This window comes from Tiliqua scincoides, chromosome 4 (genome assembly GCF_035046505.1).
Source record: "Tiliqua scincoides isolate rTilSci1 chromosome 4, rTilSci1.hap2, whole genome shotgun sequence".
In the NCBI taxonomy this organism is placed as follows: Eukaryota; Metazoa; Chordata; class Lepidosauria; order Squamata; family Scincidae; genus Tiliqua; species Tiliqua scincoides.
Genome location: NC_089824.1, coordinates 42,119,337 through 42,139,544, shown reverse-complemented (window position 1 = coordinate 42,139,544; position 20,208 = coordinate 42,119,337). Strand labels below are relative to the sequence as shown.

Sequence of the window (20,208 nt, the reverse complement as noted above, 5' to 3'; positions counted from 1 at the left end):
TCCTACTCAATTGTGCTTTCTGGGCAGAAATTTTTTCAGGTTTGGTCAACTCAAAAGAAGAGCAGATCACTACTACCCTAAGCAGAGCACAAGTATTCAATCCAGCAACCAACTTTAATGTTGCAGCATAATTCTGTCTATTCTAGCTAAAATAAGTATAGCATGTTCACCTTCTGCATTTCCATGATAATGTTCTGTTAGAGGTTCTCCATCTGAAAAGAAAACATTGAAATCAAGGTCACAAGAAAATACTGAGACAGATTTCACAGCTGAAGGAAATCAGGAAGTCAAGTCTCTGACATGTGCATAAGGGAAAGGAAAAAGTGAATGTGTTCTCACAAACATACTTGGACTTCTGTGGAGTGGAGGTATGTGTGAGTGGTTTTGCCTGAGGGAGTATATGATATGGAATGGAGAAACAGCAAACAAAGACTGAGTGGTCTCCTCCACCCACATCTACACTCCAATTTGCCCCTTTTCAATAGTACTTTTTCTTAAAACAACAGTCAGGGCTTTGTTACATACATCTACATGTAGAAAGGCCCTTAAAGTCAATTTCAAGTTGTATTAGAGAAGAAGCAAACTAACAGGGTCCACTATGTCCATCTGCAACTACAAATTCCTAAAAGAAAGCTACAGGACAACAGAGACCTATTTGGCTATGATGTGCTTTTAAAGCTAAAAAGTGAAGAGCATTCCATCGGTGCAGTGTCACCACAGAGAAAGATAACCCTCAGGTCTCCACTTAACACACCTCTGATGGGGTAGTAACCCAAAACAGGACCTTCAATTAATCTCAGTATCTAAACATGGGAAGACACTGTCCTTGAGGTATCCTAGTCTTAAACCAACTCAAGTGTTACAGATTATTATTAGCATCTTCAAGCTCAGGCTTTCCTAGGCTTCAGCTGAGCCTAGAAATGGAACAATTGTTTTCATACCAGGGAGAAATACAGATTGTTCCAGTTAGCAGCCCAGAACTTAAATTCTATATTTTGGACATGGTCATACCCTAGGGTTAGCAAAATTATTTCAGTATCCAACCCTGACCAGAAAAGAAATTGAAATGAATCCAATATCAATCAAGAGTGAAGATACATGGTAACCAAATGATCAAGCACCTTTCTCTCATAGAGTAATTTTTTGAAAGGTCTAGAGTTAAAATAATGGGCAGGGGGGAATCTAAAGAGATCTTTTTATAGCAGACAGGACCAACTCCTCTCACAAGGTAGAATTTATTACTTCCTGGATATAACCATTGATTTGACATCTTTCCCAGAAAGATACAAAAAGCCAGGAAGGTGTAAGCATCAAGCCAATAGAGTAGGCTCAATCTTATTCACTCTTCCAATATTTAGGTAATAATCAACTTACCTATATCCTGAGTTTCAATTAAGACTTCATTTTCCAAGTCTAAAAAAGCATAATTTAGAATTTAAACAAACTAGGAATGGGACTATGTCTGTGAGTCAATAAAGAAAAAGTAACAAAATATTTCATTTCCCTTCTATGAAGCAGCACATGGGCTAGAAATGGAGTTACTGCTCAGAATGTTTTTAAAGTACTGTACAAAGCTCTAATGCTTTAAACTGGTTAAGAATGGCACACAGAAAATATATATCCTCTCCCTGTAATTTTTTTTTTAAATAATACTGTTTGGAGTACCAATGTCACAACTAGAAGAAGGAACTCCAATAAATATAAACACAGAGTAAACACAGAGGAATGGTTGTGTGCACTCATGGGAGCTGGAACACTCCTGGTCTCCAGCTTGGCAGTTGAAGGAACAGGGAGACTCCAAACACATGTTCATGCTTAGTTTAGATCTTTGAGATCGTACAGTGCCCTATATATTTCAAAAGGTGGTGATACAAGATCTTGGGTAGGGAAGCTCTTACTGGGACTGCATAGCTCATGCAAGTCCCCTTAGGCAGGTGGATCAAGATGAGAGGGAGGGGGAGAGAGATTAAAGTCTCATCTACATGTGTAATGGAATAAGGTACCAGAATGGAACATACCACATAAGACAGCAGGCAGCGGAATGTCATTTTTTGAGAAGTTTCTTGTAAATTTAAAACTAGCACAAAAAAGTAAGTTTAAAACTAGCACACATGGAAGTGAACTAGATTGTAATGTTTCTTCCTGAAATGTGCTAGCTTTGTACTTGCAGGAAATACTACTTAAAAGGAGCATTCAGAAATGGTTTCTCCCATGTGCAAATTGAAACCGTGCAGTGTGCCTTACTACAGCAGGATTCTACTACCTCATTCTGCTGCATGTGCAAACCAGATACAACACAGTGAGAGAAGAGGAAACCCCTGGGATAGGGTACTGTACTCTGGTCAAGTGAGCTAAACCTTCTTACTGCTGCTACTGTGGTCCCTGAAACACACCATATAAGTACATGGTATAGGAAAAACCTCTATACCATAGGTCATGTTTATTATTCAACCCAAACTGGGAAGCACAACTGGTGCTTTATTTTTTGCAAAATAGCCCTCTATAAGCTAACTTACAAGATAGATATTTTTGGTTTACAGTGGAACTAATAGGTAACTTACAAGTTGGTTCCTCTGCAAAATACAAATACTAAGGAACATTATTACTTCATGCTTTCTTAAGAACATAAGAACATAAGAACAGCCCCACTGGATCAGGCCATAGGCCCATCTAGTCCAGCTTCCTGTATCTCACAGCGGCCCACCAAATGCCCCAGGGAGCACACCAGATAACAAGAGACCTCATCCTGGTGCTCTCCCCTACATCTGGCATTCTGACTTAACCCATTCCTAAAATCAGGAGGTTGCGCATACACATCATGGCTTGTACCCCATAATGGATTTTTCCTCCAGAAACTCGTCCAATCCCCTTTTAAAGGCGTCTAGGCTAGACGCCAGCACCACATCCTGTGGCAAGGAGTTCCACAGACCGACCACACGCTGAGTAAATAAATATTTTCTTTTGTCTGTCCTAACCCGCCCAACACTCAATTTTAGTGGATGTCCCCTGGTTCTGGTATTATGTGAGAGTGTAAAGAGCATCTCCCTATCCACTCTGTCCATCCCCTGCATAATTTTGTATGTCTCAATCATGTCCCCCCTCAAGCGTCTCTTTTCTAGGCTGAAGAGGCCCAAACTCTGTAGCCTTTCCTCATAAGGAAGGTGCCCCAGCCCCGTAATCATCTTAGTCGCTCTCTTTTGCACCTTTTCCATTTCCACTATGTCTTTTTTGAGATGCGGCGACCAGAACTGGACACAATACTCCAGGTGTGGCCTTACCATCGATTTGTACAACGGCATTATAATACTAACCGTTTTGTTCTCAATACCCTTCCTAATGATCCCAAGCATAGAATTGGCCTTCTTCACTGCCGCCGCACATTGGGTCGACACTTTCATCGACCTGTCCACCACCACCCCAAGATCTCTCTCCTGATCTGTCCCAGACAGCTCAGAACCCATCAGCCTATATCTAAAGTTTTGATTTTTTGCCCCAATGTGCATGACTTTACACTTACTGACATTGAAGCGCATCTGCCATTTTGCTGCCCATTCTGCCAGTCTGGAGAGATCCTTCTGGAGCTCCTCACAATCACTTCTGGTCTTTACCACTCGGAAAAGTTTGGTGTCGTCTGCAAACTTAGCCACTTCACTGCTCAACCCTGTCTCCAGGTCATTTATGAAGAGGTTGAAAAGCACCGGTCCCAGGACAGATCCTTGGGGCACACCGCTTTTCACCTCTCTCCATTGTGAAAATTGCCCATTGACACCCACTCTCTGCTTCCTGGCCTCCAACCAGTTCTCAATCCACGAGAGGACCTGTCCTCTAATTCCCTGACTGTGGAGTTTTTTCAGTAGCCTTTGGTGAGGGACCATGTCAAACGCCTTCTGAAAGTCCAGATATATAATGTCTGCGGGTTCTCCCGCATCCACATGCCTGTTGACTTTTTCAAAGAATTCTATAAGGTTTGTGAGGCAAGACTTACCCTTACAGAAGCCATGCTGACTCTCCCTCAGCAAGGCCTGTTCATCTATGTGTTTTGAGATCCTATCTTTGATGAGGCATTCCACCATCTTACCCGGTATGGATGTTAGGCTGACCGGCCTATAGTTTCCCGGGTCCCCCCTCTTTCCCTTTTTAAAAATAGGCGTGACATTTGCTATCCTCCAATCTTCTGGCACCATGGCCGTTTTGAGGGACAAGTTGCAAGTTAAAATCAATATGACTAACCTGAATTGTCTTTAGCAAAAATTACAGGCTGACTCACAATAACAATGACTAGCAACATATACACATTATTTGATTCTGATTAAGGTTTCTGATTTCGTAAGATACAAAGAATGTAATGTAATCAGAAATATTTTTAATTTGAATAATGAGGCACGTTATTTTAAACCTAAAAACACAGCTACAAGAACTGAAGTGTCTACTGTTCCTTCTTAACACACACCAATCTGTATAGTACTTCTTTGTTGTGTTTAATCATGCCTTAGTATGTCTTATGCAAAATCTGCATGACTGAGGCATAGCATAGATCTTTTCTACTCAGTCAGCTCCCCACAAGAAGGAAGAGTGCTAAGAGTTTGGGAAAGTCCAATGCAATCACCTTTCCCACCAACATGATTACTGTATTCTTGCATCTGGCCAAAGTTAAATGAAATATTAGTATGGAGAAGTGTCTCTCATACAACTTTGCTTTGTAAAAGTTTTGTTGCACAGAAAACGATTTTATTACAGTCAAGTTGTCAAAGTCACAGTACATACCATGTTCTTCCACATAATCTTGCTGTTCTATGTCTTCTGGAAAAGGTTCTGAAAATAAGCAAATGTTAAGAATTTGATTTACAAGGTAAACATGAACATATATGGCTACTGTCTTCCTCTGGGAAATTATACATCCTGGCAGACAGTCCTGCTTAATTAAGTGATAATCCAGTACACAAGACACAATTAAGAACCCGAGAGAGCTGGAACCTTTGCACTTGGCCCAGGTAATTTGGACATCCCTGTTAACTGAGCAAAACAAAACATTTTCAGTGGCAGTACAATACTCTGATATTTAGCAAGGTGAGACCAACTGTCCCTACTCATCCTTGCACTATGTCTATTCCAATGGCTGCTGGTCTGTAGCTCCATGAGGACAGGAAACAATTCTGCCATTGGGAAATATTTGCTGAGGACTGGTTTAACAATAATACACACATATACAGTATGTATGTACCGGGTGTCAACCGGTAATGGCAAAAGTGGTAACAAGAAGCTTGAGGAAAAGAGTGGGGATCCACATCATATCATGCAGAAGTTGGCACTGTATGACATCTAGCAGCGATGACATTGTTGCTTCAAGACAGAACTGACTCAGTGTTACTCACTACCCAGTCACAGTAATGCATCACAGGTACTATTCAGATCCATACGGCAGTACCCCAACTTCTTATCTTCACCCAAATGTCAATGGCTATTACTCCTGGTGGTACATGCACAAGTCCTTCTCCATCAGTTAAGCTCAGCACTTACTCCAAGAGTTTTGCCTTTAACAATGCATATAGGATAAACGTACTAACTTGGTCATTAACTGCTTACACTGTTTGGCTCATAAGAGTTTTCCTCCACTCACTGTCTTTAATTTAAAATGCTACATATGAAGAGAGACTCAGCAGCACCATGGAAGTACAGCACATATAGTCATACCCCATTGAAAGAGAGATACCCCCCCCACCAAAAAAATCTGCAGTCAACAAACTCTTAGTTATGCGAAGCTCACTAGGTTTAACTGGAACCATCTTTAGATGCGTGGAAGATAAGTAAAAGAGATCCAAAAGCAAAACTCTCAACAAATGTAAAATACTACTGCAATACTCCTGTAACACAATAAGAAGAACGTAATTTGGCATTTAAGCCCAGTGAATCCAGTTTTAAAGAACATTATGTAAATAATACCTGTGTTGTGCTCCAGAGCATCTTCTAAAGTTAGTTCTTTGTAATCTATGAAAGATAAATAAATTCAATGTAGTTATTGCTCAAATTCCTATAGCTATGAAATCAAGGGATTGGTTGATTGAATGCCAACAAAGGGAAAGGAAATCAGGACTTCATCAGCCTCTTCATCCCCACTCACATCTTGTCCTACCCCTTTGGCCCTCTGGATATCAAGTTTGCATAAGGACCCACACACATAGAACTCAACATATTTAGGCCCATGTATCCAATCTGCATGTTCCAATTTGGGGGTCTACAGATCATGCTATATGCACATAGGTCCTTAGGAAAATGTGATGTCCAATGTAAGGGCATCAGTAGAGCCTGTGTGTCAAATAAGCACATCATAGGGAGGTAGCACATGGCTCCCCTCACCAGAGTGCAGGGGATAGAGTGTTGGACTGGTGGTACCCAACATCAGCTCTCTGCTAATTCTTGACGCTTCCTGGGTATTCTTGTGCAAGCCACAATCTCTTAGCCTAGCCATCTCAAGAGAGTATTGCAGGAAAAACTGCAAGCAGGGAAAGAAGCCCTGTATGCCATCTCAAGCAAAAGGGCAAGATACAAATCTAATCCATAGCTCAGTGATTCTTAAACATTTTAGCACCAGGACCCACTTTTTAGAATGATAATCGGTTGGAACCCAGCAGAAGTGACATCATCAAGCAGGAAAAATTTTAAACACCCCATATGATAAAAAAATAATGAATTAAGTAAGTGAACTAAAAATTTACAATAAGTTTAAAAATTTACTTAAAATAAAGAAGAACCCTCCTAACCCTCCCAATCAGTTGCTGATCTCTTTAAAACAAATTCCTCAAAGGCTGCAATCCTATCCACACTTACCCAGGAGTAAGCCCCACTATCGTTCTTAAAACATATACATAGTAGCCTGGTGAAAGTACAGATCTCTAGCATTTCCCCAAATGCAATCACATACCATGGTAGCATCAAGTCTAAGATATTAAAAATAAAATACTCATTGAAATGAATGGGGACTCATCTGAAATTGGCTTGCGACCCACCTAGGGTGTCCCGATCTACAGTTTGATAAACACTGCCATAGATCATTATGAATAAGAACATATACCGATGCTAAATTTATTTTTTCTTGTTTCTCCTTACACCAAGCTTCTAAAGTATTTCTATATGATTTTTCAGGTGAGAAATTGAGGCCAAGTTACAAACTACTCAACTAAGCCAATGACTGCCATGACATCTGAACATAAGCCCCTCTGAAGTCTATTCTAACCTCTATAGACTGCACATGCAGGCAGTATTTTATTGTATCCATCATTTACAAGACAGTACATTGATAGATTTGAGCCTCTCTGTCTCTCAATGTACAAAGTTATTTTTATTTTAAAAATTATTCCCAGGTGAAACAGAAGTTAGCAATAAAACATAGCCTTCACTCAATACATAGCACTTCAACCAGGCACATGCTTAGACCATTCAAGACTCAGAAGTCAATTCTGCCTCTCATTAGCTTTAATTAAAAACCATTCTTCTGAAAACATATTAAAGCAGTCAGGTATAGCAACTACTTTTAAAGACTAATCATTTTCCTTCCCTTAGCTTGATATTATAGTAATTAGGCTGACAGTTAGGAGCCACTGTTGAACTAATCTTGAATTCTTAGCTCTGGGAAATTATTTTTTAAATTACAGTTAAGTATTAAGGCCATTTTCTGCAAAGGCTTTTCAGTGTAGCCTATAATCTCATATATGAGATAGCACTTATTAGTCTCCAATGTACCCAATTTAACTTAAATGCAAAGTACTGTATCATTACAAAAGTGATTCTTTTCAATGGTTCTGAAATGATTAACATGCTTTCAAAACTATTACTACTGTAGAACTTCTAACCACAAACAGATGGATTCTTAGTTATTCTCAGAGTTCAAACTCCACACATTATGTTAGGAACATGCTACCTGCAATTACCACTTCTGTTAATTGTGCAAGACTTCTTTTACCAGTTGCCACAGATCATTGCCTCTTACCACCCTCAGGCAGATATCCCAATCAGGACTCATGCTGAGAGGAATTAAAATCAGCTATTATTACTGGTGAATTATACTGGTAATTACCAATATTATTACTTTCAACTATGAATAACCCTAAATAAAATATAAAATACATAAAATTCTTCATAAAGATTGCAAAATACAGTGGTAAATACATGACACCACACCAAAGTAGGCTATGATCTCTTTTTAAATGTGATTGGGCAATAAACAGAACAGTACATACTACTGTGCTTTGAATCATATATGCTTACATATCTTAAATAGGGTGCAGTAACCTCTGAGAATCTCACACACACATACACACAGACATAGAATGTTGTATGTTTCAATATTTAGGAAGAAGCTACAAGGGAAACATAGGAAGTTTGTTTAATCAAACTTTGGTCAAGATCAGGGGTGTTCAAACTTTTCGGCAGAAGGGCCACATCATCTCTCTGACACCATGTTGGGGGCCAAGAAAACAAAAGAATTAATTTACATTTCAAATTTGAATAAATTTACATAAATGAATATATTAGAGATGGAACTTATATGAATGAATGACGGTCTCACAATAGCTCAAGGCCTATAAAAGGCATTGCACAAAGCAAGGCCAGCCTTTCCTTTGCTGCCGCTGCTGTGAAACAGATGTGAAATAGATCTGCAAATGTGAAAATGTGAATGGCAGCAAATGTGAAATAGATGTGAAACAACAAGCAGTGGATGGAGCCGTCATGCTGAGAGCAGTTGCATCAGGCCAGTGTGGGCTCCAGCAAGTCTCCGGAGGGCCAGAGGCTCATTGGAGACTGAAGCCTCCTTGAGGGCCGGATTGGGAGTCTTTGAGGGCCGCAAGTGGCCCCAGGGCTGGGGTTTGGGCACCCCTGGTCAAGATGAAGCTTGATCACACTGTGAAAATTCCTACACAAAGAGCAATATTTCTATGGGGAAAGTCTTGTGTTGTATATAAAAGAGCATATAACAGAGATGGGAAATATATAACAGGGTGCGGAACTAGCAGCCAAATCCTGTCCCTAAACACCCATAGCTTTGTCCCTATTCTCAAAGAAATGCATATGTGATTCAGAACCCAAGTCACTTTCTTCCAAGTTGAGACAGAGACAAAGGGCTCTAGCCCCCTTTTCTACTGCATGAGAAGCACAGTTAAGGCCCTCTCTGCATCATGCATCTCAGCAGCACTCTCCCATGCACAAAAACATAGGGAAAAGGCAGCAAATAAAGTATCTACAATGAAGACGTTCTGCCAAAGTTGCTGCTGTACCCACCAGGAGAAAGGATTAGCAAGTCTTTGTCTGTGTCTCCACTGAGAGTGAATCAGTGGCAGAACCAATATTATGACCCTTTTATTCCTTGCTCAATTGAAAATACAGTGGGTCCTCCTTTTCCAAGGGTTAGGAACAAGCAGATCTGACCCAACGTGGGTTCTGAACCCGCATCAGGAGGGCACATACAGCACCTCTGGACTTGACCAGAAGGCTGGACTTCTGATCACGTTTTGAGGTCCTCTGTGGGCCACCCTCAGAATTCAATTTCCATAGGGGGTCCGGGAACGGATCCCCCACAGTTATCCAGGACTTGCTGTTGTATACTTGTCGTACACTCCCAGGGTTTGGGTGCTCAGAGTTCTTGAACCCTAGAGCCTCAAGGAGCCCTGTTCGGTAGAACTGCCACCACCCTGTATGTGCCAGTGTCTCAGTCCAGGGACACTGAGACCCTCCAGGCTTAATTCTATCCCTTGCAGGCACTGAGTACTTTCTTTACTTTAAAGCTTCAGACTTCAAGTCACTAGTCCTCAATGAGGATTTGGTAGCTTGCTGAAAGGGCTAGGCAGGATTCTGAACCTTTGCCCCCAACAGACAATGAACCAACATGGTAAAAGGATTTTTACTTTATTAAGTACATAGGGTTACAAAAAGTTACAAAAGGCAGCAAATACTTGAGGCATGAAACTTCTAGGAAATATCTCAGCATTAAAATAATAAAGCTAACTGGCTATCTCTATTATTCTCTAACTCTCACCTGGGTCAGCTTCTGCTGTAGACCTTCAGCCCCAGTTACCTATGAGGCCACATGGTCCTGGCAGGGCAGGATGTGCACCCACCACCTTTCCCACCAAGAAAGAAAGACCAAAGACAAAGAGACAAGACACCCCTTTGGGCTTTGTTCTTATACTTCTCATGCTACAGGATGAGGTGACTCTGTACTTTTTTGAACTGACCAATCAGAATCCTTGGGGACCGAATCTTCCCAAAGTGGGGCTGGATGCTAATCCTCTTAGGTCTCCCCCTCCCCACTGGGGATTCATGGTGCCTCTCTGTCTGCTGAGGTGCTACATCATCACCTTCCATTGAGTTGTAAATTCCTTGCAGCTAGGATGCAAGCCACTTTTATGTTACTGGGTTACTTTGGTTCAGGCTTTGCAATGCTACTAGGCCTGAACTGCACATATTCATGACACTTGCTATATGACCATATTTAAAGAACTAGTTGCTGATGAGGGACATACATATTAGGCAAGGCAAATGTAAATGAAAACAAGATATATGTTGCATATTTATTTTAAAAGAGAGTAATGGGAAATGCTGGAACAATCTACAAAAGCAACATTATGGTTTTTCCTGAACATTTCTATTGTAATTGTTAACATTTATATTCTTACATCTCTATTTTATTATGACAATTTGTTCAAAAAAAGGAAAATACACACACCATTATAATATATTATTATTATTATGCTCAACGATCTCCGACACTCATTCTCTCGATACCGAGCTAAACAAGCGCATCGGTAAAGCAGCTACCACGTTTTCCAGACTCACAAAGAGAGTCTGGTCCAACAAGAAGCTGACGGAACATACCAAGATCCAGGTCTACAGAGCTTGCGTCCTGAGTACACTTCTGTACTGCAGCGAGTCATGGACTCTTCGCTCACAACAGGAGAGGAAACTGAGCGCTTTCCACATGCGCTGCCTCCGACGCATCCTCGGCATCACCTGGCAGGACAAAGTTCCAAACAACACAGTCCTGGAACGTGCTGGAATCCCTAGCATGTATTCACTGCTGAAACAGAGACGCCTGCGTTGGCTTGGTCATGTCGTGAGAATGGATGATGGCCGGATCCCAAAGGATCTCTTCTATGGAGAACTCATGCAAGGAAAGCGCCCTACAGGTAGACCACAGCTGCGATACAAAGACATCTGCAAGAGGGATCTGAAGGCCTTAGGGATGGACCTCAACAAGTGGGAAACCCTGGCCTCTGAGCGGCCCGCTTGGAGGCAGGCTGTGCAGCATGGCCTTTCCCACTTTGAAGAAACACTTTGCCAACAGTCTGAGGCTAAGAGGCAAAGAAGGAAGGCCCATAGCCAGGGAGACAGACCAGGGACAGACTGCACTTGCTCCCGGTGTGGAAGGGATTGTCACTCCCGGATTGGCCTTTTCAGCCACACTGGACGCTGTGCCAGAACCACCTTTCAGAGCGCGATACCATAGTCTTTCGAGACTGAAGGTTGCCAATACAATATGCACAGTATTTATATACCGCTGTACATATATGTACATATATTTATATGTTAGCTGTACATCAATTAATGTAATTTAGACAAACCTGTGCCTTCTGGTTCATGTGTGTCTGGTTCATGTGTGTCTGGTTCATGGGTGTCTTCTTTCATGTTCGAGTGAATTTCATATGAAACTGAAAATTAAAAAAATGTGTCACACTACAAGAAGCCATAAATTTCAACATGAGGACAGAAATTATTAAATTTAATTTACTCAACCTCAAGGACATAGTACTCAGGGAAGTTAGTTGCAGAGAAAACAGAACTGTACCAGGATAACCAAAATCCTTCATAGATTGCCTACAATTGGCAAACACCAATTCTTTCACCAACACCATCAATATTTTTAAATAAGTGGTGACTGTTAACGTTAGATGCTGTAGGGTCCCTGTTTTGTCCCAATGTGAGCAGGTTGCAAGAAACAGCATATACAGCAGAGTACTTTCAAGCAGCAGTTATATTTTGAGCAAGGGATATCAGAAGCAGAGTAGTCAATAAACATTCCCGGTCAGCATGAAGATCAGTCAGTCCAATGATAACAAATCCCAATCAGTTTCCCACAATACAAAGTCAAGGTCCAGTCCACGGTCAGTAATCACACATATACATACAAATATCCAGCCTCCACAGTCACTGGCAGCAGTTTCTCGGTTATCTCCAACTACACCCCTACTACTGCACTGGAGGTTAAGCATACTAACCCTTAAGTAGTTAGATCAGCCAATCATTGCAGGCTTGGTAACACCCAGGGTGTGTCTGTCACAGGTGCTTGTTGATTTTTGCTAATTCAGCAGCCTGCACCTGCTCCTGGACCAATTCGTTAGCTGTGTTTCTGTTTCACTCAGAACCCAGAGCTAACAGTGACAACGGCTCAACTGAAAGCTTTTGATATCCATGCCTCATTTAGATATTTATATTAGCTAAAGAATGCATACAAATTTCAGCAAGCCTAAACATTTTAGTGGGGAGAGTGTTGGAGCAGGAACAATTTACCTCAATGACTTCACATGCAGAAAGTCACAGGTTCACAAGAGTTTTAATTTTTAAAGTAAGATGGCACCTTAGTATCCACGGGGCACTCATTCTTGTGGATACTGAAACCAAGGATAATTAAATCCACAGAATGGCTGTTAGGGCTGAAAAGACGCAACTTCCAGTTTCCTTGGAAAACCGTAAGTGATGTTTTTATACCTTTTTAGGCATTTTGAGGCCTGAGAAAGCTCTCCCCGAATCTCAGAATGCCTTAAAAGGCATAAAAATGTCAGTTTCCCAAATCAAAGTTGGTCTTTTGGGCCCTAAGGCTCTAACGGCCATTCTGAAGCCCACAGAGGCAGCAGGAAGATACATGCAGCCTCTTTGGGCTTCAGAAAGCCCTCCCGAGGCAATGGGAGTACAGCTCCAGTCGCCATCACAGGGCTCAGGCTGGGTCAAATCTGGTTGAGCCAGATGCATGGATGAATAATAAGTGGATCCGAAGGCCCCACCTATATCTACTTTATCTCTGTGTATCTCTGTCTTTTTCTGCCTTTCCAAGGGGCCCACCTCCTAATTATTTGGTGGCTCCTCCTAACTCCTGTTCCTTCTTCCCAGATTAGAGGCATCATAAGTCATGCTCTCACCACCTGTCTAATGCAGCCTTGTGACTTCTAAATGGTAAAGCTGAGCTGACACTTTCTCTTTTTGCTCCCAATAAGTTCTTATCTATGCTCCACCTCTGTCAGAATCCCATCCTACAAAACTCTCCAGTCCCATGGGAGATCCTTTGCCACCACTATTTCAACTCCTGGCTTTCTACTGCACTATGCTAATGTAAGTTTCACACTACAGGTTGCACATATGTGTACATCTCACTACTTCCAAAGTTGGATTGGCCTGCTTCTGGGTGCAGCTTCTGCCCTGTCCACCATGTTTCCAAGCAAGACTTCACCCCACATTACTGCATGAGATTTCTCTTTAAAAAGGGGAAAAATGGAAAATGAATAACTCATGCAATGCATCAAAAAGTGATTGACTAACTGAAAAACCAGAAACTGAGTCATCTTCTATATATGAAATTTATTGTTTACAAATGGCATTCATTACATGCTAATTTATGGCCAGCCCATACAATTGCATGGCTGTGTAAACGACCATTCACAGATCAAATACTGTATATAAATTATATGTAATATATCACATCTCAAAGCAATTATGAAAAGCAGACATACCATGAGTTTCGTCTTGTTCAGGCTCTCCAGGCTGATAGTCACTTGCGGGTTCTGGAAAAGGAAATGTGCAAAAAACTGGAAACACTGACAAGATTCAGGTTCTGAACAAATGCAAAAGCCCATGTGGAAGTGGGCATTTGTTGGAGAAAATCTGCTTGTCTGAATGCAAAACTTACATGAGTTTAATTATCCATGAATATTTTCCCAAAGAATAAATGAAACACCGTTTTCACTTTTTACTCCAATAGTTCTGACTTCTCAATGTGGGCTTTGAACATAAGATTGAAAATTCATGTGTCTTTCAATATTCATGAGTTCTGAGTCCTTGGTGTGCCTTAAACTGGCTCCTGGCAGGGTCCTCCTATGCCACAATTCATCCTCTCCTTGTTTTTGGCATTAAAAGGTAGCTGCCTCCTCCTCCTCACTTGTGAAGAGTAGGAGAGAAAGGCACAAAAGTGGAGGTGGTTTGGATTTCTGGTGCATCTCTGCATAGGCTGTTTGACCAAGACATTCTTGGTCAAACAGCATAAGACCCTCCCTATTAAAGTTGGACACACCATCATGTAATATGCCTGTAGCTTGTTATTAGATGGCTTTGCCAAACTGAAGATGGGCAACAGTAATAATTGTCCACCCACTATCACACCAGTTACTGGGAAGAATGTTACATCTGAGTGCTAATTATTCAGCCAGTAAGATACTTTATTTTATTTATGTAAATGTTTGAAACAGAACATCTTGGAGCTCAGTTTTTCCTTGGAACCTTTTTTCAAAAAAACTCAAATGTGTGGAATGTGCAGACATTGTCCCCACACACTTCCAGTCCTTTTCCCATGTCAAAAAACAGCCTTAGGGTGCAATCCTAACCCCTTGTCAGTGCTTTCCAGCCAAGCCAGTGTCAGTGACTTATGTCATTGACTTATGTCAGTGTCCCATGCCAATGGGACATGTGCTGCATCCTGCAGTTGGATGTCACTCACGGAGGCCTCCTCAAAGTAAGGGAATATTTGTTCCCTTACCTCAGAGCTGCATTGCCCTTATGTCAGTGCTGGAAAGGGGTTAGGATTACGCCCTTAGTCTTGTTGCAATTACCAGCACTTGAATTAGAAGGGAAGTATTCCTGGCAGTCATTCAACTGAAATGTTGTGCAGTTGCCACATCCCCCTCGTGTCATGTTGAGGTTGTTCTAAGTGACTATCAACCAACTGGCAGGCACCGCTAATCAATTTATAGGGAGTCTTGCTGTGTAGAGACAGTGAGAGAAGCCACATTTTTGGAAAGCCCCCCCCCCAAGAGGAACTCCACTTTCTTGGTAAAAGAAACAGAACTGAACAAGGGGGGGGGGAGAACTTCCCTGCGCAAGTTGGAGTGGCAAATGTTTGAACCAGGAAGCTTTCTGCAGGTTAAGTGCTGCTGGGTTACATGCAGACCCAGGAAGTCTGCTGAAGGATGACTGGCAGCACTGGAAGAGGGACTAGCATAGCTTTTGCCAAAAAAAAACTCCTGGATTGCAATGAATGCGTCGTTGCAAATTCATGGATTCATTCTGCCACAGAGTAACTACACATCTAACCTGGGATATGCCCCATCCAATTTGCAGACACACAGATTTATACAGATCCACACACAGATCCAGACTGAACATAGTACTGAGAGTGAAACAATATTACCATAATCTCTGAACGAATTAGATATGCTTCTAAACATACTTGGTTACAATCTAGTTTACAACACAAATTCAAGAGAATGCCAAAATGCAAAAGAGGATTTCCTGAGATATCAAAAGCAGGCAAAGGAGTCAGCACAGGATACTGTTGTGTTCTGCAAGTGCTAAACTTGTGTTCAGGTTAATCCAAATTGGCAATATCACAATATGTAAGCAATTTAATATATATTTGCTGATGCACTAAGTATGACTGAAACCTCTGCTACTTAAAAAACAAAATGCTTCTGCACTGGTTCATGCCAACCACATTGGTTACTACATAATCAAGAACGCAGCTTGAGATCAAGTCACATTAAACTATTCATCAAAACTACTCCATGATTGAACAGGATTCTATGCACAGAACCAAGTCTTTATAATATGAGCCAAATTGGTCATACATCTATTACCAATCAAGGCACCAAAACAAAAAATCAACATCAATCTGACACCACTAGTTCCAAAACAGCAGTTATTGGTCCATCTCACTCAGTGCTATCAATACTGAGTGGCAGCAGGTCTCCAGGGTTCCAGATAGGGCTCTTTCCCATCACTACATGAAGATTCTGCCAGGTATTGAATTTAGGACCATTGCAAAATGTGCTCAGTCACTGACCTGTGGTGTTTAATTTGCTTTTATTATTATTTTTAATGTATTTCATGTGTTTAATTTCTGCTGATTAGTTTTTTCAATTGTTGCTATTAACCACTATGGGTAAGAAAATGGTGGGCAGCAAAGCAAATGAAAGGAGGAGGAATGAGAACTTCAGGGTGGTCCTAGTCCTTTTTGGGTGTATTTTCAAGTTGTTTCAGCCTTTGAGCCTGATGAGTGCTCAAAACATGTTGGGAATCAAGCAAGTTTTCTAGGAAGTCATCTTCCGCATTTTAAAAGTTCTCATTTGTTTTCTGTCTTTAGTTACCAGAGGAACGCAGGAAACTACCTTGCTCCAAATTAGTCTATCTATACCTATTAGAAGTGCCTCTCTACAGTTTTCAACAGAAGTCTTTTCAGCTCTAACTAGAGATGTCAAGAGATGTAACCAGAGACCTGCCACATGCACATGTGCTCTATTATTAAGCTGCAGCCCTTCCCTTGAAAGCGATGCCAGTAAGGAGGGTTGTCATTTTTAAAAAAATTGAACAAGTGTTCACATGGCATTGTTGAGTATAGTCTATTGCTCATTTTTCTTCAAGTTAGTATACAGAGCACTGAAGAAGGTAAGCCACTGCAGAGACAAGTGAAGAATGAAACAGACTGCACAAAAAGATGAACACCTTACTAGCTCTCTAAGCTGATTCAGAAAAAAAAGTCTGATGCTGTAGAGATGTGATAGAAATACAGGTCCAGCCTATTTATACACAGATTTTTTTATACACGGATTTGACTCAACACGAATGGCCCCTGCAAATGAGAAAGAATGTGCTGATCCTTGGAGAAGAGGAAATGCACCCCCTTAAAATGAGTTTTAAAAACTGAACAGTCCTTTAACAGCCTCCTTAATATGAGAGGGGGGGGGGCAGCAGGCTAACAATCTATCAATCCTTCTCTCTCCTTTGGACCCCTCCCTTCCCCCAGCATGTGAAAGGAAGGGATCATTTTGCATTGGTGAAGGGAGGGGCTGAGTGAAGTGCTGATGGATTGTCTTCTTAATGACCCTTATCTTAGAGTCAAAAGGTCAGCAAGGCTGTTTTTCAATCACTGGAGCAAAGAAACTTTTGTTTTTTAAATTGATTTGCTATAGTGCGTTTTTTTTAATCCATGTGAGTGCTTGGAACGGAACCTACGCAAATAATTAGTCTCATCCTGTACATTTAATTCTATTTTAGATACCTTCCTGGAGGGATTCTGGCATTTCTGGCGTTTCCACTACTTCTGGCATTTTATAGTCTAGTTCTTCAACATAATCCTCTTCCAGCGTGGGAGCTTCAACAGTATCATCAGGTATTTCATTATTCTCCTCTTCATCCAGAAAAGGTGTTTCTTCTTCTATGTTATCTTCACCAGTTTCATCTATTTTATTAAATATATAAGAACATATCAAACATCCATTGAAATTCCTCATATGCCTGAAAAAACCAAAAGAGCTGCCCTGGGCACAATCCAAGAAAAGTTAATACTTTTAAGTCCCATGGATTTCAGTGGAGATGGTTTGTTTTTAAAAAGCAACAGAACTTAAAAGTCCTTAATTTTTGATGGGACCTGAAAGGATTGTTCCTCAAGTATTTATTGTTTCAGTGGGATGTTCCTATCCACTAGTACCACTGGATAAATAGGAAGTATAAATCACTGTCACAAGCCACTATAATTATTCTTCCACTTTAGGCAGGAAGCAAAAAGTATTGACAATAGCAACAGATAAGCTTTGTGACTAGCTACACAGTATTTGTTATTATCATTAGTGATTAACTCTCAAAGAAGAAAATATGGCAATTTGAAAAACAGATGTTAATGAATAAAAGTGCAAAGTTTGAATTCCTACCAAACTGAGACTGGAGGACTTCACGCAGCAAAGATTCTATTTCATCTTCAGGTTCTGCTTCAGCATGCACGTGTTCTACATTAGTTTACAGAATATTTGAAAGGTAAATGGAAAGAACACAATGAGGATCAAACAGATGAAGACCAAAAAATCTGTTTAGATCTAGAACTAGAATTATGCATTCTGACAAAATGAAAAGCAGCATATTTTTTCAGACAAGCATTTGGTAAGCAACACAAAAAAAGGGATTGTTTGGGGACACATTTTAGAAACATATATGCAAAGAATAAAAATATGATACTATTGGCAGAAGACGCTGTAGTGGTGATTAAACTAGAAGAATCATTTAGATGACTATACCATACAGAAGAGGTATTGTATGTTGCAGAAATCACAGAAACAGAAATGTTGCAGAAATCACTCTGATGAAAAATTTTAATCAATATGCGTCCAAGAAGATTAAAGTACAGGTTGAGTCTTGTTATTTGTGAGGGTTCCGTTTCCAGAACTCACGTGGATGGCAAAAATCACATTAAAGCAAATGTATTTAAAAAACAACGTTTGTTCATTTGCTAGGCGGTTTAAAAACAGCCTTGCTGACCTTTGTGAAGTTAGATGGAGTTATTAGGCAGACAAGCCATCAGTCTATCTCCAGGCGCTTAGAAAGGATTCACTCCAAGCCAATGACCCCTACCTTTACTCAGAGCGCAGGAATGCAGTGATTATCCTGTGCAAGGGTCGCTTGCCTTAGAATGAAGCTGTTCTAAGTACCTGGAAAGAGATTGATGGATTGTCAGTTGGCTGCCCTCTGTTGCATTAATGAGGCTACTGTTAAACAACCAAGGGCCCTTCTCATTGCTTTGAGATAAAACTTTGGGTGAAAAATCCATGGATAATTAGGTTATACCTGTAGTCTCCCTGCAGAAAAGGTTATATCTGAACAGACTCAGGGTTTTTAACATTTTGACTTGGTGCTCCTTCTTACAGGACATCTGCCTCCATAGGAGTAGCATTTGGATTAATGCTTGGGGAAACTTGCTTGTGAACTACTTATAACAATTCATGATCCAGATATTAGATTCCAACTATTTAACGACCTTTCATGACATATGTACACAGAATAATAGGGGGGACCAGTGCTTTTTTTGTAAAAAAAAAAAAAAGTGCAGGAACTCACAACTTGTTAATCTTTTATTTATTTATCCCATGCATGTATACTCAGAAGTAAGTCCCATTATAGCCAATGGGGCTTACTTGCAGAAAAGTGTGGATAGGATTGTAGCCTGAGAGCCCAAGCTTATGCATGCCTACTCAGAAGGAAGTCCCATTATATTAAATGGGGCTTACTCCCAGGGAAGTGTGGACAGGATTGTAGCCTGAGTTCCCTTGGGATTAAGACTGCCAACTTTTTCCACCAGCTCTTACTCCAGTGGTGTTTATCAGCAGGGTAAGCTTCAGCAGCTGGATTTCTGCATATCACCCTGCTGCTAAAGCTTTGCACACTAGCAGCAGGTCAGTTTTGCTGGCTAGTTCACAGTGGCAACTGGTTGACCAGTAAGTGTGGGGCACTGGGGCTTCAGGCTGTGATCCTAGCCACACTTTCCTGGGAGTAAGCCCCAATGACTCTAATGGGACTTACTTCTGAGAAGACATGCCTAGGATGGGGCTTCTAAGGCTGCAATCCTATCCTCACTTTCCTGGGAGCAAGCCCCATTGACTATAATGGGCCTTACTTCTGAGTAGACATGCATAGTGTTGGGCTGAGGCTGCAATCCTGCCCACACTTTCCTGGGAGTAAGCTCCATTGACTAATGGGACTTACTTCTGAGCAGACATGCATAGGGTTGGGCTCTGAGGCTGTAATCCTACCCACACTTTCCCATTGACTAATGGGACTTACTTCTGAGTAGACATGCCTAGGACTTGGCTGGCAACTGATGCAGGAGGCAGAGACACTGATAGGAGGGGCTGAACTGGCAGGATGAGTCCCTCTGAAACCTGCCCCCCTCCACCCTCCTCGCTGCTCATGGCTGCACGGCTGCTGCTGGTCCCTACACTGAGTATCATGGAAAGGGGGGTGAAAGTGGCACGGGTGCGCGAGCGGGATCTACGATGTCCCGTTGGCCCACTGCGGGACTGTCCCAGGAGCAGCTGTGTTGAGGGAAGTCCCATTGCCCCGCAACTGTTTCTGACTCATAAAGTGCCGTGATTGGCTCACCCCGCCCTGCCTCCGTCAACCCAGAGCCAAATC

General features: G+C 41.4%; 1 protein-coding gene across 7 annotated transcripts in view; it reads right to left on the bottom strand.

Moving 5' to 3' along the window:
- The window catches only part of ASPH (aspartate beta-hydroxylase), a 147,526-nt gene that overhangs the window by 64,545 nt on the left and 62,773 nt on the right, over positions 1 to 20,208 (bottom strand). For 5 of the 7 annotated variants that reach the window (XM_066626211.1, XM_066626213.1, XM_066626216.1 and 2 more), the window contains 8 exons: positions 17,958 to 18,032; positions 17,309 to 17,488; positions 13,773 to 13,823; positions 11,613 to 11,699; positions 5,941 to 5,985; positions 4,765 to 4,812; positions 1,375 to 1,413; positions 171 to 212 (listed from right to left, as the gene is read on the bottom strand). In XM_066626211.1, coding sequence (XP_066482308.1) covers positions 171 to 212; positions 1,375 to 1,413; positions 4,765 to 4,812; positions 5,941 to 5,985; positions 11,613 to 11,699; positions 13,773 to 13,823; positions 17,309 to 17,488; positions 17,958 to 18,032 — 567 coding nt within the window. The remainder of the gene's footprint in view (positions 1 to 170; positions 213 to 1,374; positions 1,414 to 4,764; positions 4,813 to 5,940; positions 5,986 to 11,612; positions 11,700 to 13,772; positions 13,824 to 17,308; positions 17,489 to 17,957; positions 18,033 to 20,208) is intronic. The other 2 variants (XM_066626214.1, XM_066626217.1) reach the window with 2 other exon arrangements.